The 14234-nt window shown below is 40.2% G+C and overlaps 1 protein-coding gene and 1 long non-coding RNA gene across 7 annotated transcripts in view; one reads left to right on the forward strand and one right to left on the reverse strand.

Annotated features, from left to right (window-relative positions):
* PREX1 (phosphatidylinositol-3,4,5-trisphosphate dependent Rac exchange factor 1) overlaps nucleotides 1-14234 on the forward strand; it is a 172374-nt gene that overhangs the window by 144369 nt on the left and 13771 nt on the right. The window contains exons 22-32 of one of the 2 annotated variants that reach the window (XM_048072456.2): nucleotides 964-1151; nucleotides 1948-2109; nucleotides 2671-2881; nucleotides 4067-4325; nucleotides 5353-5559; nucleotides 8687-8775; nucleotides 9133-9215; nucleotides 9703-9793; nucleotides 11571-11699; nucleotides 12152-12193; nucleotides 13981-14198. In XM_048072456.2, coding sequence (XP_047928413.2) covers nucleotides 964-1151; nucleotides 1948-2109; nucleotides 2671-2881; nucleotides 4067-4325; nucleotides 5353-5559; nucleotides 8687-8775; nucleotides 9133-9215; nucleotides 9703-9793; nucleotides 11571-11699; nucleotides 12152-12193; nucleotides 13981-14198 — 1679 coding nt within the window. Of the gene's footprint in view, nucleotides 1-963; nucleotides 1152-1947; nucleotides 2110-2670; nucleotides 2882-4063; nucleotides 4326-5352; nucleotides 5560-8686; nucleotides 8776-9132; nucleotides 9216-9702; nucleotides 9794-11570; nucleotides 11700-12151; nucleotides 12194-13980; nucleotides 14199-14234 lie in introns of both variants that reach the window. The other variant, XM_048072455.2, reaches the window with a different exon arrangement.
* The window catches only part of LOC106041348 (uncharacterized), a 179025-nt gene continuing 176488 nt past the window's right edge, over nucleotides 11698-14234 (reverse strand). For all 5 annotated transcript variants that reach the window (XR_010825205.1, XR_010825203.1, XR_010825206.1 and 2 more), the window contains one exon: nucleotides 11698-13673. This is a non-coding gene — a long non-coding RNA (uncharacterized lncRNA). The remainder of the gene's footprint in view (nucleotides 13674-14234) is intronic.

The raw sequence follows: 14234 nt of genomic DNA on the forward strand, positions 1-14234 counted from the left end.
AAAGTCTGGAATTAACTCCATTTAACTCCATTTAAATGATTCTGATCTGGAGGAAGTTTTCAGAGCACATTAACCGCTGCGTCAGCAAAAGGTGGGAGTGTATGTCTTCCAACTTGGAAAAGTGTAATTCATACAAAATACTATTCTACCTTCACGCTGTGAGCTTATTTGGAAATGTAGCTGTTAGGGGAGAACACTGAAGCCAGATTCACTCTGAAGGACTGAGCCTGGACTCTCTGTATGCCATTGGCAACTTCCCTAAGAACAGCTGCACACCTGTGCAAATACCAGGTACGGCCTGGTGAGCCTGCGAGTCTGATGGCCATCAGTGCAGCTCTTCAGTGGAAAAGCTGGAGCAGTGCCCTGGTAAAAGCATGTCAGCAGTCGTCTGGCAAATCTCAGTCTGACTAGAATTTAAGCCTGTTCTCTGGTGACAACAGCATTGCCTGTGTTTAAAAATGCTATCTCCTCACCCCCGCCCTGCCCTGCCATCTGAGTCTTACAATTGCACAGAAAATGCATCTGGAGCACTTCCCAACACTTGGACAGAAAAGTGGCCTTCTTCCAGAGGGTTGTTACAGACAACAAGACTCCAAGATTAACGTACTTCACTTCCCTTTGAAAGCTTCGGCTGGGGACTGTGTGTCCGAATGCTGAGCAGAACTAAAAGGGGAGTGTCCTGTGCATGGATGTGCGCATGCACACGTAGAAGAACATCCGAACACGGACTGGACATGTTATTGTCTAAACCTCTACTACAGTCCCCAATAGTGGCCAACAGCAAATGTCTTCCACAGAATACCCTCCCAGCCTCTAGCAGTCTGTGGTTCAGAGACTCCTTGAGCCAACAGTTGTGTCTTTGAGCCTTTGCATTTAATAGCTCTCACCAGACTTCTCTTCCCCACGCATGTCTGTATTCATGTGTGCTGCCAAACACCTCTTATGACTTAATTTTGTTTCCAGCCCAGATACAACAGACCATCAGCTCTCCACTGATCACTGGTGAAGAAACACCTCTCATTAGCCTTACTGTGGATAACACCCACCTGGAGCACGGGGTGGTATATGAGTACGTCAGCAGCGCAGGAATCAAATCCTTTGTCCTAGAGAAAATTGTGGAACCAAAAGGTTGCTTCAGTCTCACCGCAAAGGTACCTGACCATGTACATAGTCATCTCTGCTCCTAAACAGAACAGGGAAGCTAATAATACAGGCATTTCTCTGGTACTTGGGTTGGCACTTTGGATGAGGCAGCACGTAGTCTCCTCAAACCTGCCTGGAGCTTTCCTCATTAGAGTGCTCCAGCTCCTACTAGCTCGTTTGGTATGGACAAGTTAGCAAATGTTTCCTGGGTTTCAGCTGTTGAGGTAGAGAGAGGGAAGGAAGCCTCTCTGTGGAACTAAAGGCTTTGGAACTCTTGCTGTTTTCTGTCTGGTAATGTACTCTTTGTTGATACTGAAGTTTAATCCTTTCAGGCAAGAATTTCCTTTGCTTCAGAAAAAAAAAATCAAGCAGCTTTTTCCTATCTGATGGACCGGATGGATTGCTAAAGGAAGGAGACAGAAGTGCTGCTGTTGGAAATCAGCAGTGTATAGTATCTTGATCCATTTATATACAATAATAAGATAATAGTAAATGTTTCTGCCACATGCCAGTAACATTATAGTTATGCTCCATGAAAATGAAAGTATGCCTGAGTCAGGTTACTCTGACAGTGCCCAGTGGATATTTTGAGCAATTAGTTGTTCTGAAATTTTCAGAGGTGTTTTATGTGTCTGAGGATTAGACACGAAAATGGTTCTTGGGTGATGATAAAGGCAACTTGTTCTGAAGGCATCTTTACTCAGCCATGAGTAGGCTGCCTACTCCATACAGGATCTACCATTTATTTAGTGGAATTTCCCCTCGCTGTCAAATCTCGTATAATTGACATTCTATCTTTTTTAGATTTTAGAGGCCTTTGCTGCAGAAGACAATCACTTCGTAAGGAATTGCAAAAGGCTTATATCCCTAAGCAGTGCGGTGGCCACCATGCCCCAGTATGAATTCCGGCAGATCTGTGACACTAAGCTGGAAAGCATTAGCAGAAGGCTTGCAAACTACCAAGAGGTACAACCGTACTAGTTATTGGTGAAGTCTCAAGACAATACTCTGATAACTGGATGTGGTATTCTTTATTAGTGAATCCAAATTGCTTTACAGATAGGTGTCCTTGTGGCATGAAAACAGCTCTGTACGTTAATCAAATTGCAAGTTCCTAGGAAAATGGACTTAATCTGTAAACCACTCCTTTCAACTTGTCAGAGCTGTGAGCTGGAAAATATTCTTGCAGGTTTATCTCCACCACATCAGTGTATAAATGTGGCCACAACAGAACGATCAGTGTCTGATTTGTAGAATTAATATGAACATAAGTACAGTGGGTCAAAGTGTGAACAAAGTGTGGTCATTTGTGCACTAGCTACCTGTGCTGTTTGAAAAGAGGGCCCTAGAAAGTGCTGCTAATTATTTTCATTTGCTGTTTAATAGGCATTTTATGGGGAATGTGATATTCCAGCTGCAGCACAAATCATATGATCTGAATAGGAGGCAGGAAGAGAAAGAGATTGTCTGTGTTGCAACCTAATTTTTTGCAAGTGAGTAAGCACATGCTTGCTTTATCTCTCCCAGTTTGCAGATGGATTGAAAACAAAGGTGAGCCCAGCCTTCAAACAAGCCATCATGGAACCACATTCCCTCAACAGCATGGATTTCTGCCCCACCAACTGCCATATTAACCTCATGGAGGTATCATACCCCAAAAACACTACCTCAGCAGGGAGGTCGTTCAGTATTCGCATTGGACGGAAACCCTCTATTATTGGTCTTGATCCAGAACAAGGTGATATTAATTTTCAAATCACACTGATTTTATTTGCATAGAAAGTTGTGTCTTTCCACTGCTCAGCAAAGTCAAAATTAGTTCCAAAGGAACAGTCTCACCAGTATGTTTTTTTTCTTCCCTAAAATATTATAGTAAAATGACAACCTGCTTGTGTAGTAAAATAGTAATGCCTTTATGCATACAAAGGCTTCAGGTCAAATGTTCTACTAGCTAAGCAGTGTGATCACATCATGATAATTAAGTGTCTGGGGATTTAGCAGAACTGACTGAAAAAGTAAATGAGGGCTAATAGTGCTAGAAAAGGTAGTTCCATACTGTGAAGAGAGGCTACATTCAGGTGGAAAATATCAGGTCAATCAGATTGTAATACCATTTCCTTTTGTCATTACTAAATAAATTCCATATATTAGAGCTGGAAGTCTACTCTGTCAAGGGGATCTACTTCTGATAAACAGCTGCTTCATAGCACTTATCCTGCAACCTGAATATTAGCGTTCCAACATTTCCTCATCATGGTCTCTCATAATGTGCTTCTGATTCATTGTCTGACAAGGTCAGAGAGCAGGAATGTTTGGAAGAGACACAGGGAAGTGCAAACTAACCAATCTACTGAAGAAATGGCATTGACTCTATTCAAAATGAGTCAATAAAGAAGCCCTGCTTGCTTGAGGATATTAAAATTCTATAGTATTTTAAATATGACCATACCACAACTGTCAGCATTTTAAAATGAAAAAGTATTTTATTTATATTCTGTAATGACATCATCCTATTTCTTTATATGTGTGTGCGTGTGTATGTAAACGTCTGTAATGCTGGAATATAATACAGACCAACTCCTGAGAGCTTGAATTCATGAACATTTCAACAAATGCTTTTGGATATTCAAATAGACAATGGGGATAGGATAGGGGTGCACACTTGCTGTCATTACTCCCAGAATTTAACTTGTTTCTGGACTCCAGTGAATTCAAAATATCTAGTTGGCATGCCAGGAAAAACAAAAAAGTAAAAAATAATAAAAAATAAAAATAAATGTTTTTGTCATGAAATATAATTATATTAAATAATTATGTGATTTTTTTTCCTATTAAAATTCCATGTACCCTAAACTAGCATTACTATGATGGATTGCAGAAATTCATGAGAGCCATACTAACTAGACCCTTTAATGTTTAGTAGGTACCATAAATCCAGTCTCATATACTCAACATTGCATCACCACTATGGCTGCACCATCCTGGAGATGTCTGACCCCAGAAGATGGAGATCTTGATGGTAGCTTTGGCCAGCAGAATGGAGGAACAAGTCAGGAAGAAAGGGGACTCAGTTTTCTACTCAGACAGGAAGATCGGGAGATACAGGACTCATACTTGCACCTTTTTAACAAACTTGACATTGCAGTGAAGGAAATGAAGCAATATGTCATTCAGATAAATAAGTGAGTAAAGAATCCAGTATGCTCTGCACTACTATCAAGCACTACTATCAAAACGGAGGCATTAACCCCAGAAACCTCATTATGCCTATTGGCCCTGACTGTTCTACTGTTATTATACTTGCTTATTCACATGCCACTTGCATTACAGCTCGCTGCTAGTTATGAAGTGTCAAACCTACCCAACGGAGATCCACCAATGTGTATATATATATGTATATATATAGTATACATATTATTGCTCCTATAACAGCCACTGTTTTGCTTGATATATGTTATATTCTCAGATAAGAGTGTCTTAGTTTCCAACAGTGGTTTTGGAACTCTGAATGGACAGAGTGTCTAGCCTGGAGGTTTTGTCTGTCCTAAGGTAGACTAAACAAAACTCGTGATCTCTAGCAGCTTTCTCTTTGGCACCTATGTTTTCCTTTCCCCTTTTCATCTTTTTCTTTTCCTCATCATGGGTCTTCTGGAAGTAGTAATGAAGGATTTGAGTCTGTGTATTGGGCATAACTGGAAGGGTTTTGCTAGCAGGTGTTGCAGGGGTAATCAATGTGGGATGAGGCCACAGCTCTTTCCAGCCTTCTCACTGACAAAAGAGAAAAAGCCCATTGTGCACCAAAACTTCAACTGACTGGAAAGCATGTGGTGGTGCTTTGGCTCAAACATACTTCAAAAGAACAATAGCTGCTGGGGAGAGTCTGTGAGCTGAGGCAGCGCCCCAGAGGAGAAACCCAGTGCCTGGGATGGGAAAATGTAGACTGTTGAATATGAAATAGAGCCCTTGCCATTGTTAGAATAATTAAATTGTACCTTATGGAGGTACAGTTATCTGCAGAAACTGGAGCTTTTGTGAACTGAGATTAACAGATTTCAACAAACCCCTCTCAGATCTCACACTTTTACATAGCTGTAGTCCAGGTACAAATACTGGCAAGGTTGCCTCTGATTTCACATAGCTGAATTCCAGGATTAGTCATTTGTGAGGCTGTTTACCAGTCCCTGAGAACCAAATGTTTTCCTTCTGCAGACTTTTGTCCACCATAACGGAACCTACAGAAGGTGGTGCCTGTGAGCCACCATCCACTGAGGAGACATCTCCACCTTCCCTGGGAACAGAAGAGAGTGATCCTGATAAAGCTGAACATGGTGGCATCAAGAAGGTCTGTTTCAAAGTTTCAGAGGAGGACCAGGAAGACTCAGGACATGACACAATGAGTTTCAGAGACTCCTACAGGTTAGTCTGAAGAAAGATGTGTCACTTTTACCATGCTAAAATAATGTTTTGAAGTTCTAATCCACGTCTGGATTCAACAAGCAGGAGGGCTGTCTGTGGTTTTCTACCCAAACCAACACACTTGTAACATGAACTCTTGCTAAAGTTATGCTGTACTACTTGCGGTTCTTTTCCTCGTCTCTGTTTGTCTTGTTTTCTCTCAATGTTGGAGTAGTAAATGACAAATTGATAGATCAGGATTATTTTCCTAGAGCGTATTATCCACTGTTTACACCAGCAGGTACATCTTGCATGAATAAAACAGGCAGGTATCAATCTGAAGTTTCCAAAGTGTGGTACACGTGCACGAATGTGGTGCCTTTCTCAATGGTTCTCTAGCAAGACATCGTGTGATCTTAATCTGAACAGTGTGTGCAGGTTACATCTGTGGAAGGGAAGCAACTGAAGAGTACAGGAATCTAAGTCTTGTCTCAAGTGTGCATCCCTTGTTGTGCCATGAGGTTAAACCTCTCTTCAGGGGACTCCGTGATGAGGATTGATGAATTGCCATGTGATTCCTCCTAGCAGAGAGGAGGTCCAGACTTCAGCAAGCTGTATCTTCCTTCCTGTTACAAATATTTTCTCAGAGCTTTCTAGGAATTTTATATTCTTGGAGTTACGTAAACAGAGATGCACATCAAGTAAGAGGCTGCTGCACTTGATTTCTTTAACTACAACATCTAACATTCTCTCTCTGAGCTGAGTTTTGCCTGGTGCTGAAATGCGCTGCTCACGTAAGGCTTGAAATCACAGTGAGCAGCAGAGAGAAAGCACCAAAACCCAGAAGACCTGACATCTTCAGCAGATGCTAGATTTTCGCTGATCTGATGACCCTCAGAACAAGCTTTAATATATCCTGATTGGCTTTTCACAGATCTTGGAACTCTTGGTTGAGGTTTTCCAGACAGACATCCATTGTCATCCCTGGTGCCATCCACACTTCTCCTGAGTGACCACCATATCTTCACCAGATAATCAGACATCCAGCTATGTTAGTCCCTTGAAAATACCACCCTAACCCACTTAAAGATTAGAACTAGTCTTCTGGAGTTTGAATATATGAAATAATGTTAGTTTCCAGTCAGTCAGTAATCCTGTAGTAAAATTTATTTACTTAGCAAAGTATTCACACTTGCTATAGTTATTTCACTACATTTACTACCAAGAGGACATAATACAACAAAAAAACTTTTCTCATGCCAAAATGCCAAATACCATGCCAAACTGCCAAAATACCAACAGTTTTAGAATATTAAATAAAATAAATAGGTCTAATATGACTTTCACTTCTATACCATATAGCTGTGAACTACAGAAACTCAGCAGGGTTTGCAGACTGTTCAGTCTTATAATAGCTGCTATTGTAAGGTGTTTTTTTTTTTCCATTCAATTCTGCAAACAGTTTTCCCAGAAGATTATGCCACTGAGAAACAGAAATGGGCATTCATTTTTTATTTTTATTTTTAATGTGCCTTTGAAACCACAAAGGCAAATGTTTATTCAGGTGTCTCTAAATCTTGTTTTTGAGACATTATTGACTGCTGCTTCTCCTGGAATATTTGCTGCTGAAGAAAATCTCACACGCTCCAAGTCTGTCTTTCGTGGGAGGAAACATTTCAAAACTTAACTTCTCAAGAAATGGAACAAGTTGCAATCATGTCTGACCATTGCGATTTTATATCCCTAATAGGCCATTTTGACATTTATAGTAAGGCCAAAGGCTTTTCCTATACAAAGGAGTAAAGAGACTTTATAGTGAGTTAGGAGGATTAGAATAACCTGAATGAACGATGCACCTTTGAAACTTTCATGCTGCTACAGGCATGACTCTTCACCTGGTGGTGTTTTTTTATACTGCTGCAAATGTTAATATGTTACAGTCATCAGGACTGCAGAAAGGACAGAATCAGAATAGTTTACACTGGAAGGGACATCTGGAGCCCACATGGTCCAGTCTCTCTCTCAGAAAAGGACAAAGATCGGTTGCACAGAGCCTTGTGTAGTTGGATATTGAACATCTCCAAGGACAGCAAACATCCAGTCAGTACAGGACCAGAACCAGCAGTTAAAATGTTGAGATCTGCGCTATCTATTCGTTGTGCTAGATTTAAATCCACACATGTGCTCTGAAGCTGCTTTATTGAAACGTGAAGTATTTCTTTCATTGTTAATAGGAATCCCATTTGTGAACACTGTTTAGTTTAAATGGTTTCTATAATTGCAGCTGATCTATTCTGAGTAACAAAATGGTATCAAAAACAGTGTCTGTGGATCTGTCACTTGCTCCAGAATTTTACACACAAATGTAAGATGAGAAAGATTATTCTGTCTTATCTTTATTAGACAGGCAATTAATCATATATTGCAAGTAATTGTTATTCAAGGGGGAATAAAATGTATTTTAATAGTGTGTAATTTAAGTGGAGGTGGCACAGACTGATATCCATTGCCTTTTTGATCACTTTTAGGAAGTTGTGGTTAGTGTAAACTGAACGTTAAACAGAGAGATTCATGCTACAATTTTCTATGCATGCATCAGCCAACATTGGCAGGAAGACAGCTGAAGTGACTCTTCGGCTTCCTAAAGCAGTTTTAGGATCTGCCATGCCTGATTTTCCAACGGTATAGATCCCTTAAATTTCTGTCCCAACTTCAGTATCTGTGCTACTACAGCTTCAGTTTATGCTGGATCTGGATTCTGTGGTATCCTAAGAACTGGTAACGACTGTTGAGTTCAGTGAACTCATAGTTTAATTACTTCTCCCCTACTCCGTGCTCCTAGAAAAAGTTTAATGATGCAGCCCAAATGAGGTCATGGTGGGAAATGTATTTTCATTATTTATAGGATCCAGACAATATTAAGCATTGAGTGGTCACCGCAAATGGAGAAAGATATCCTTTTACAATGCCAGCCTGTGAGGCCTTGCTTAATGGTTGTTCTCCAAGTACTTAGGCTTTCTTTTGTGTGCACATAAGAAGAGAATTTGTCATGGGGATTATTACAGTGTTAATAGAAACAGAATGATGGTATATCATAGACTGGGTGTAAGGGCAGTTTTTTTTCAATCACCTTTGCTTTTCTTTCCAGTGAATGTAACAGTAACCGTGATTCAGTGTTGTCATACACCAGTGTACGGAGTAATAGCTCTTACCTGGGCAGTGATGAGATGGGATCAGGTGAGTACATGCACAGGTAACATGCCAGACTCCTTAGCAGAGGTGACAAGTTTTTGCTGATTATAAGCACTTGCATGTTTAAATAGCAAATGTGGTTTCTTCAAAACAAATCACAAAAATACGAAAAGAGAGAGATTTGTTCTTTCTCTAAAGAACCAAAGTAAATTTGGAATATGGAAGAGCTATTAAACATTTTTGTTATGTGAAAAATCCTGAGTATTTTGATCTAAGAATAAGAAATAAAGCAGCAATCATTTTTTACCCACTCTAGTATGAAGTTTTGCTTGTGTCACCTGTGGTCTCATCACAGATTATGTTCATAAGACAGTTAAAAGTTTTTCATCTTTCTTTTCTTAGGAGATGAGCTTCCCAGTGATATGAGGATTCCTTTAGACAAACAAGATAAACTTCACGGCTGCCTGGAACACCTTTTTAACCAGGTACATAAAGTATTACACAGCATTGTTTTCTCTTTATCAATGTCAACACAAGAAATTGGAAGTATCTGATTGAGTAACTGACAAGTAACTGACTTGTATGAAGCATTAGATTAAAGAGAAGAAATCTTTGATGGAAAAGGGAAAAGATGAGCAAAATTCTAATACTTTGCATGAATCATGTTTACAGATCTCAGGAGAGCCCTCAAAGCTTAGCCAACAGATATCTTTATAGATGTATAGCACCAGAGGAACTTTTTGTATTGTTTTTATCTCATCAGCATGTAGATCATTGTCTGTGCAGAATGTTACGTTCAGTGTGGGGCTCTTGAGGTTCATGGTTATAGAGCCTTAATGCTATTTGTTAATGAAGGGGAAATTACTCCAAAATACAAATAGTGTAATGACTTTAGCATTTTTCCAGAAGAGTTCTGTTCAGATTTTCTTCCACAAGCCATTCTAACACTGACTGAAAATATTCCTACTGTAGGTCGATGCAATCAATGCACTTCTAAAAGGACCAGCAATAACTAAGGCCTTTGAAGAAACCAAGCACTTTCCAATGGACCACAGTTTGCAAGGTAAAGAAAAAGGTTGAATATATTTAGTAATACACTTTTCTAAGATTTAAGAGATTAGCATGAATGTACATGCCATATGGCCACACAGAGTTATTAACTGTGAATCTATCCAGTTTTATATTATGAGAAGGACTCAGTGATCCTTGTGGGTCCCTTCCAACTTGGGATATTCTATGACTCTAATGGCAAGTGCCATGTCTGGCCACAGAAATTTTGCATCTTTAAAAGGTCATTTTTACATGAATTCCAGCTAAAACAAACAAAACGCTTTTCTGTTATGTGCTATTGAATCCTTACAGCTCTTTCACAAGTCTCCAGATTGATCCTTTGATGTGAACACAGAGATGTATCTCAAAAGGTACAAGGTAGAGATAGTCAGATACAAGGTAAACTAACACTGAGGAGCTGATGAGGGGCTGTCCTCTATACATCTGAGGCACCAAAAGTTTCTGCCTGAGTTTGCTTAATTCTGCTTTTCTTCAGAGATGGTAGTAAATTCATCCTCGCATGACACTTATTTTGAAAACTGATTCCCATAGAGAGCAAACAAACGATACCCTGTTTTCTTTTCCTCAGGGAGTATGATGAGACTTTTGTCTTAATAGTTTTGAGGCCCACGATGTGGTTTCTTCTCTCACTGAAATACACAAGGCTTTATATTCTGAACATTTGCTGCATTTCCTTTCCCACTTGAAACGTGAACTGCTTCCTACTATTCTAATATACTTCAGGTGCTGTAGTCATGGGCTTCCCAACCTTTCACAAACTCTGTTTTTAAGTTACAGTGGCAAACTCGAGCAGAGTTTCTTTATTCTTCTTTTTCTTCTTAGTTTCTATGAAGTTGTTTTACATGAACTCATCTTTACAAACACATTCACACTTACATTGATTATCTGTTAGACTTTCCATGTGCTGTTGGAATAAAGTGAGGAAATAACAGACACTCTGTGTTCACTTCCTTCATTTTATTTTGCTTAAATGGAGTTTCATTTATGACAACTAGATTAATTGCACTGGGAGAGTCTTTAAGTTAACTCAAGTTAACTGATGATTGCGCGTTCATCACACTAAGGAACAGACAAACCCTGCTTACGTCTGGAATCCCCAGACCAAAGTGTCTCTTCAATAGCTACCGTAGATGCCTTTCAGTGACAAATGTAGATTTGAATGCTGTTCCAGTTCTGTTCATGAGCAGTTATTTGGCACTGTTTTTCTGTCTGCTTATACATTTTATTGCCAACAATGGGCTTCTTGGCTTAGCTACGTAGCGAAGTCATGACAAATAGATCCTCTGTTCTGTAATTAAATAATTAGCTGACATCAGGTGAAAGGAAGCAGAATATTTCATAACTTCTCATTAGTATTATGGGATGTGAATGTTGCAGCCAAAAAGCTGATCTGATTCTGCACAGCCCCAAACTTTAGATATGATACGCAGGCCAGTATATCAAATATGAGTCACAGAAAACAGAAGGTAATTCTGTGCTGTGCGAGTAGTACAGAGCTCCCTTCAGCATGCACATCGCTCAGGTACATACGTTTTAGTTCACAGTCCTGAAAACAATGCTGGGAGACTGCTGATGATTAGATTATAGGAATAGTCTTTATTTTTCCCCTTTCTGCATTAAATCTATTTAAGAACCTCTTTCATTCACGGTTATTGCTATTGATACTGTCTGCATCTCTGCTTGCATCTGTATGCACATTATAAATCAAAAGCCACTCTCAGCTATATAGCATTTCCTCAATGCCCAACAAACTGCATTTTTTTTTCTAGAATTTAAACAGAAGGAAGAAACCACAGTGAGGTGCAGGAATAACATTCAAGCCAGCATTCAAGAAGATCCGTGGAACCTTCCATTGCGCATCAAGAACCTTGTTGAAATCATACAAAAACATGTGGAAGGTCAGTAAATGGGGAAAAGTTTGTTATCAAATAGCCCTGATCTAATCGAGTCTAGCAGTTCAATTTATCATTTTATATCAATTTGTAACAACGCTGTACTGGGCTCTAAAGAAGAACAGGGAAAAGAGTCCTAAACCTGGTTGAACTGGAAGAGGGTAGCTGAATCCAATGTTTACACTCAGTGCAAAGCACTGGGCAGCAGTCACCTCCTTTGGGATTCATCCACACATGCAATTTGTTTCCAATAATTCCTGGTAGTTAATGGAGCATTTAGCTTGTAAAATTCTTTGATTTACACCTTACTTGTTTTTCTGTCATTAAAATGTCTGTGTAAGGACTACTATAGTATGTAGATATAGCCATGCAGGGGATGAGGACACTGTTAATCGAATAAAATCAAATCTACTTTGGCATCGTGTTAACTTGCGCCTTCCTTTCCTTCACTGTTTTAGATGGGAAGAATCAGCTGCTTTTGGCCTTGTTAAAATGCACAGGTAAGGGGTATCACTTTGTTGCAATACACTGTATATACATCGTCCCACCAGAACTTTTTGTGAATGCCTGTGCATACATCTAAGCGGTATTTCCTTTGCATTTAGCTTTAGTCCTGGCATTTTATGCTAACATTTCTTGTGTTCTGCATCTATGGCGGCCTTTTCATGCATCTGACATCTGTTCTTCAATTTACATTGCTTCAATTACAGTGTAGGTTGCTGTGTCACCTGGCTGGCCATTGATTTCGCACAAGCACTGTTTTTCTGTCTTCCTTTTTTCTTTTGTACAACCCGCATTCCCAGATGGCTTTTACTGTTTCCTTCTGTGGTGAGAACATGCAGCAAAAATGAGACCTATTGCACAACTGTCTGTGAGACCATGGACACTGACATCTTTCTAAACAGAGCAGGCACGTTAGGGATTTGGGACTGTGTATACTGAAATTACAGCCAGGAGGATACTAAGAACCTAAATGTGCAGGCAGCTCCTAAAACCACTGTGGCTAGACACCATTAATCTGTTACCATGCACAAAATGTTGTACTCACAGATCAAGTGACAGGCTGTTCCCAGGAGTGAATGTGCTGTCTTTTTATAATTGAAATATCTGTGTGGTGTATTTTTGTTTGAAAATGAGGTAATAAATAACTGCAATAGGCTGTCATTATTTCACTGTGCCGGCTTGATTCTCATGTTTTCATAGAATGAAGATGTTGGATTAGCATGGCTCTAAATCACCTCCGTGCTCCTGCCAGGCCTGGTCCGTGGGTCTGTCAAAACCAGCCTGCAGTGTCAGTCTAGTGTCCATAAAGGCTGCTTTTAATGACAACAGCTATACGGAGTCCATAAGTGTTTACCTATGCCCCATCCCCTCAGCAATTTCACCAGTATCCTCTGGAAAGAATGGAGGAGCAGGTGGCACTGAACTGGCTATGCCAGCTTTATGGCAGCAGGGATTCGCTAGCTTTGAGGGCAGTTCTAAGCTCTCTTTACCTTACTTTAGCAGTTCAGTTCGTACTGCTGGAAGGCGTGGTTGCCCTTCAGTTGAAGATAGGGCCCAGGGCCTAGACTTTATTGGTCAGTCTATTGTGGTCAGTGCTCCATAAAAATAATCCAGATCTTCAAAGCCTCTGAATGATGTCTTCAGCTTCTTTCTCTTGGGAACACTGCAGTGCCTATTGGAGGAGCCTGGGAAGTAGCTCTTCACTTATTCATGTTCCTCTTTGGCCTACAATCCCCTTAAGTATGACAAGGTTGCTTAGACCAGCATGTGGCTGCCTGGCAGCCTGACTGGAAGCAAAGTTAACATGGGAAATTCTCCCAGGAAACATAAACCAGTTGGTACCCTACTGGCAGGCCCAGTTAATGCATTAAGCATATGGGAAGCCCATGAAATACAGATGGATGAGGGGCAAATGAATCTCTAATAGCCCAGGAGAGAAGTAATGGCAGAGATCCTCTTTCATGAATTCTCTTGCTTCTGTAAACATAAAAAGAAGGGAATCAGTCCAGATTATGGCAATAAGGAGTTACAGCTCTTCCCAGTCAGAAGAATGAGCATGCAGATGGCAGAGGTAAAATAAAGAGTCAAGTGGCCTGGAAAATTTTCAGCAAAATTTTCCCATTGATGCTATCTTTATCTCTACAGCCAGGGCACGCAGCAAGAAGAGGTTATCTGTTATGTCTGTGCAAAGCTACAGCAGAAGTCAAATGTCATGCACACAGATACTACAATAGCAGTGAGTATTCTCATGACTACTTTATGCCTCTCTCCTCTTCTCTTGCAGATACTGAGCTACAGCTGAGGCGTGATTCCATCTTCTGCCAATCTCTTGTGGCTGCTATTTGCACCTTCTCGGAGCAGTTACTGGCTGCTCTCAACTATCGATACAACAACAATGGGGAATATGAAGAGAGCAGCAGAGATGCCAGCAGAAAATGGCTGGAACAGATAGCAGCCACTGGTGTTTTACTAAATTACCAGTCTCTGCTCTCCCCCACTGTGGTAAGATGAAGAGTTGCTGACACTCTTGGGTCTGTT

This window comes from Anser cygnoides, chromosome 16 (assembly GCF_040182565.1).
Source record: "Anser cygnoides isolate HZ-2024a breed goose chromosome 16, Taihu_goose_T2T_genome, whole genome shotgun sequence".
Classification (NCBI taxonomy): domain Eukaryota; kingdom Metazoa; phylum Chordata; class Aves; order Anseriformes; family Anatidae; genus Anser; species Anser cygnoides.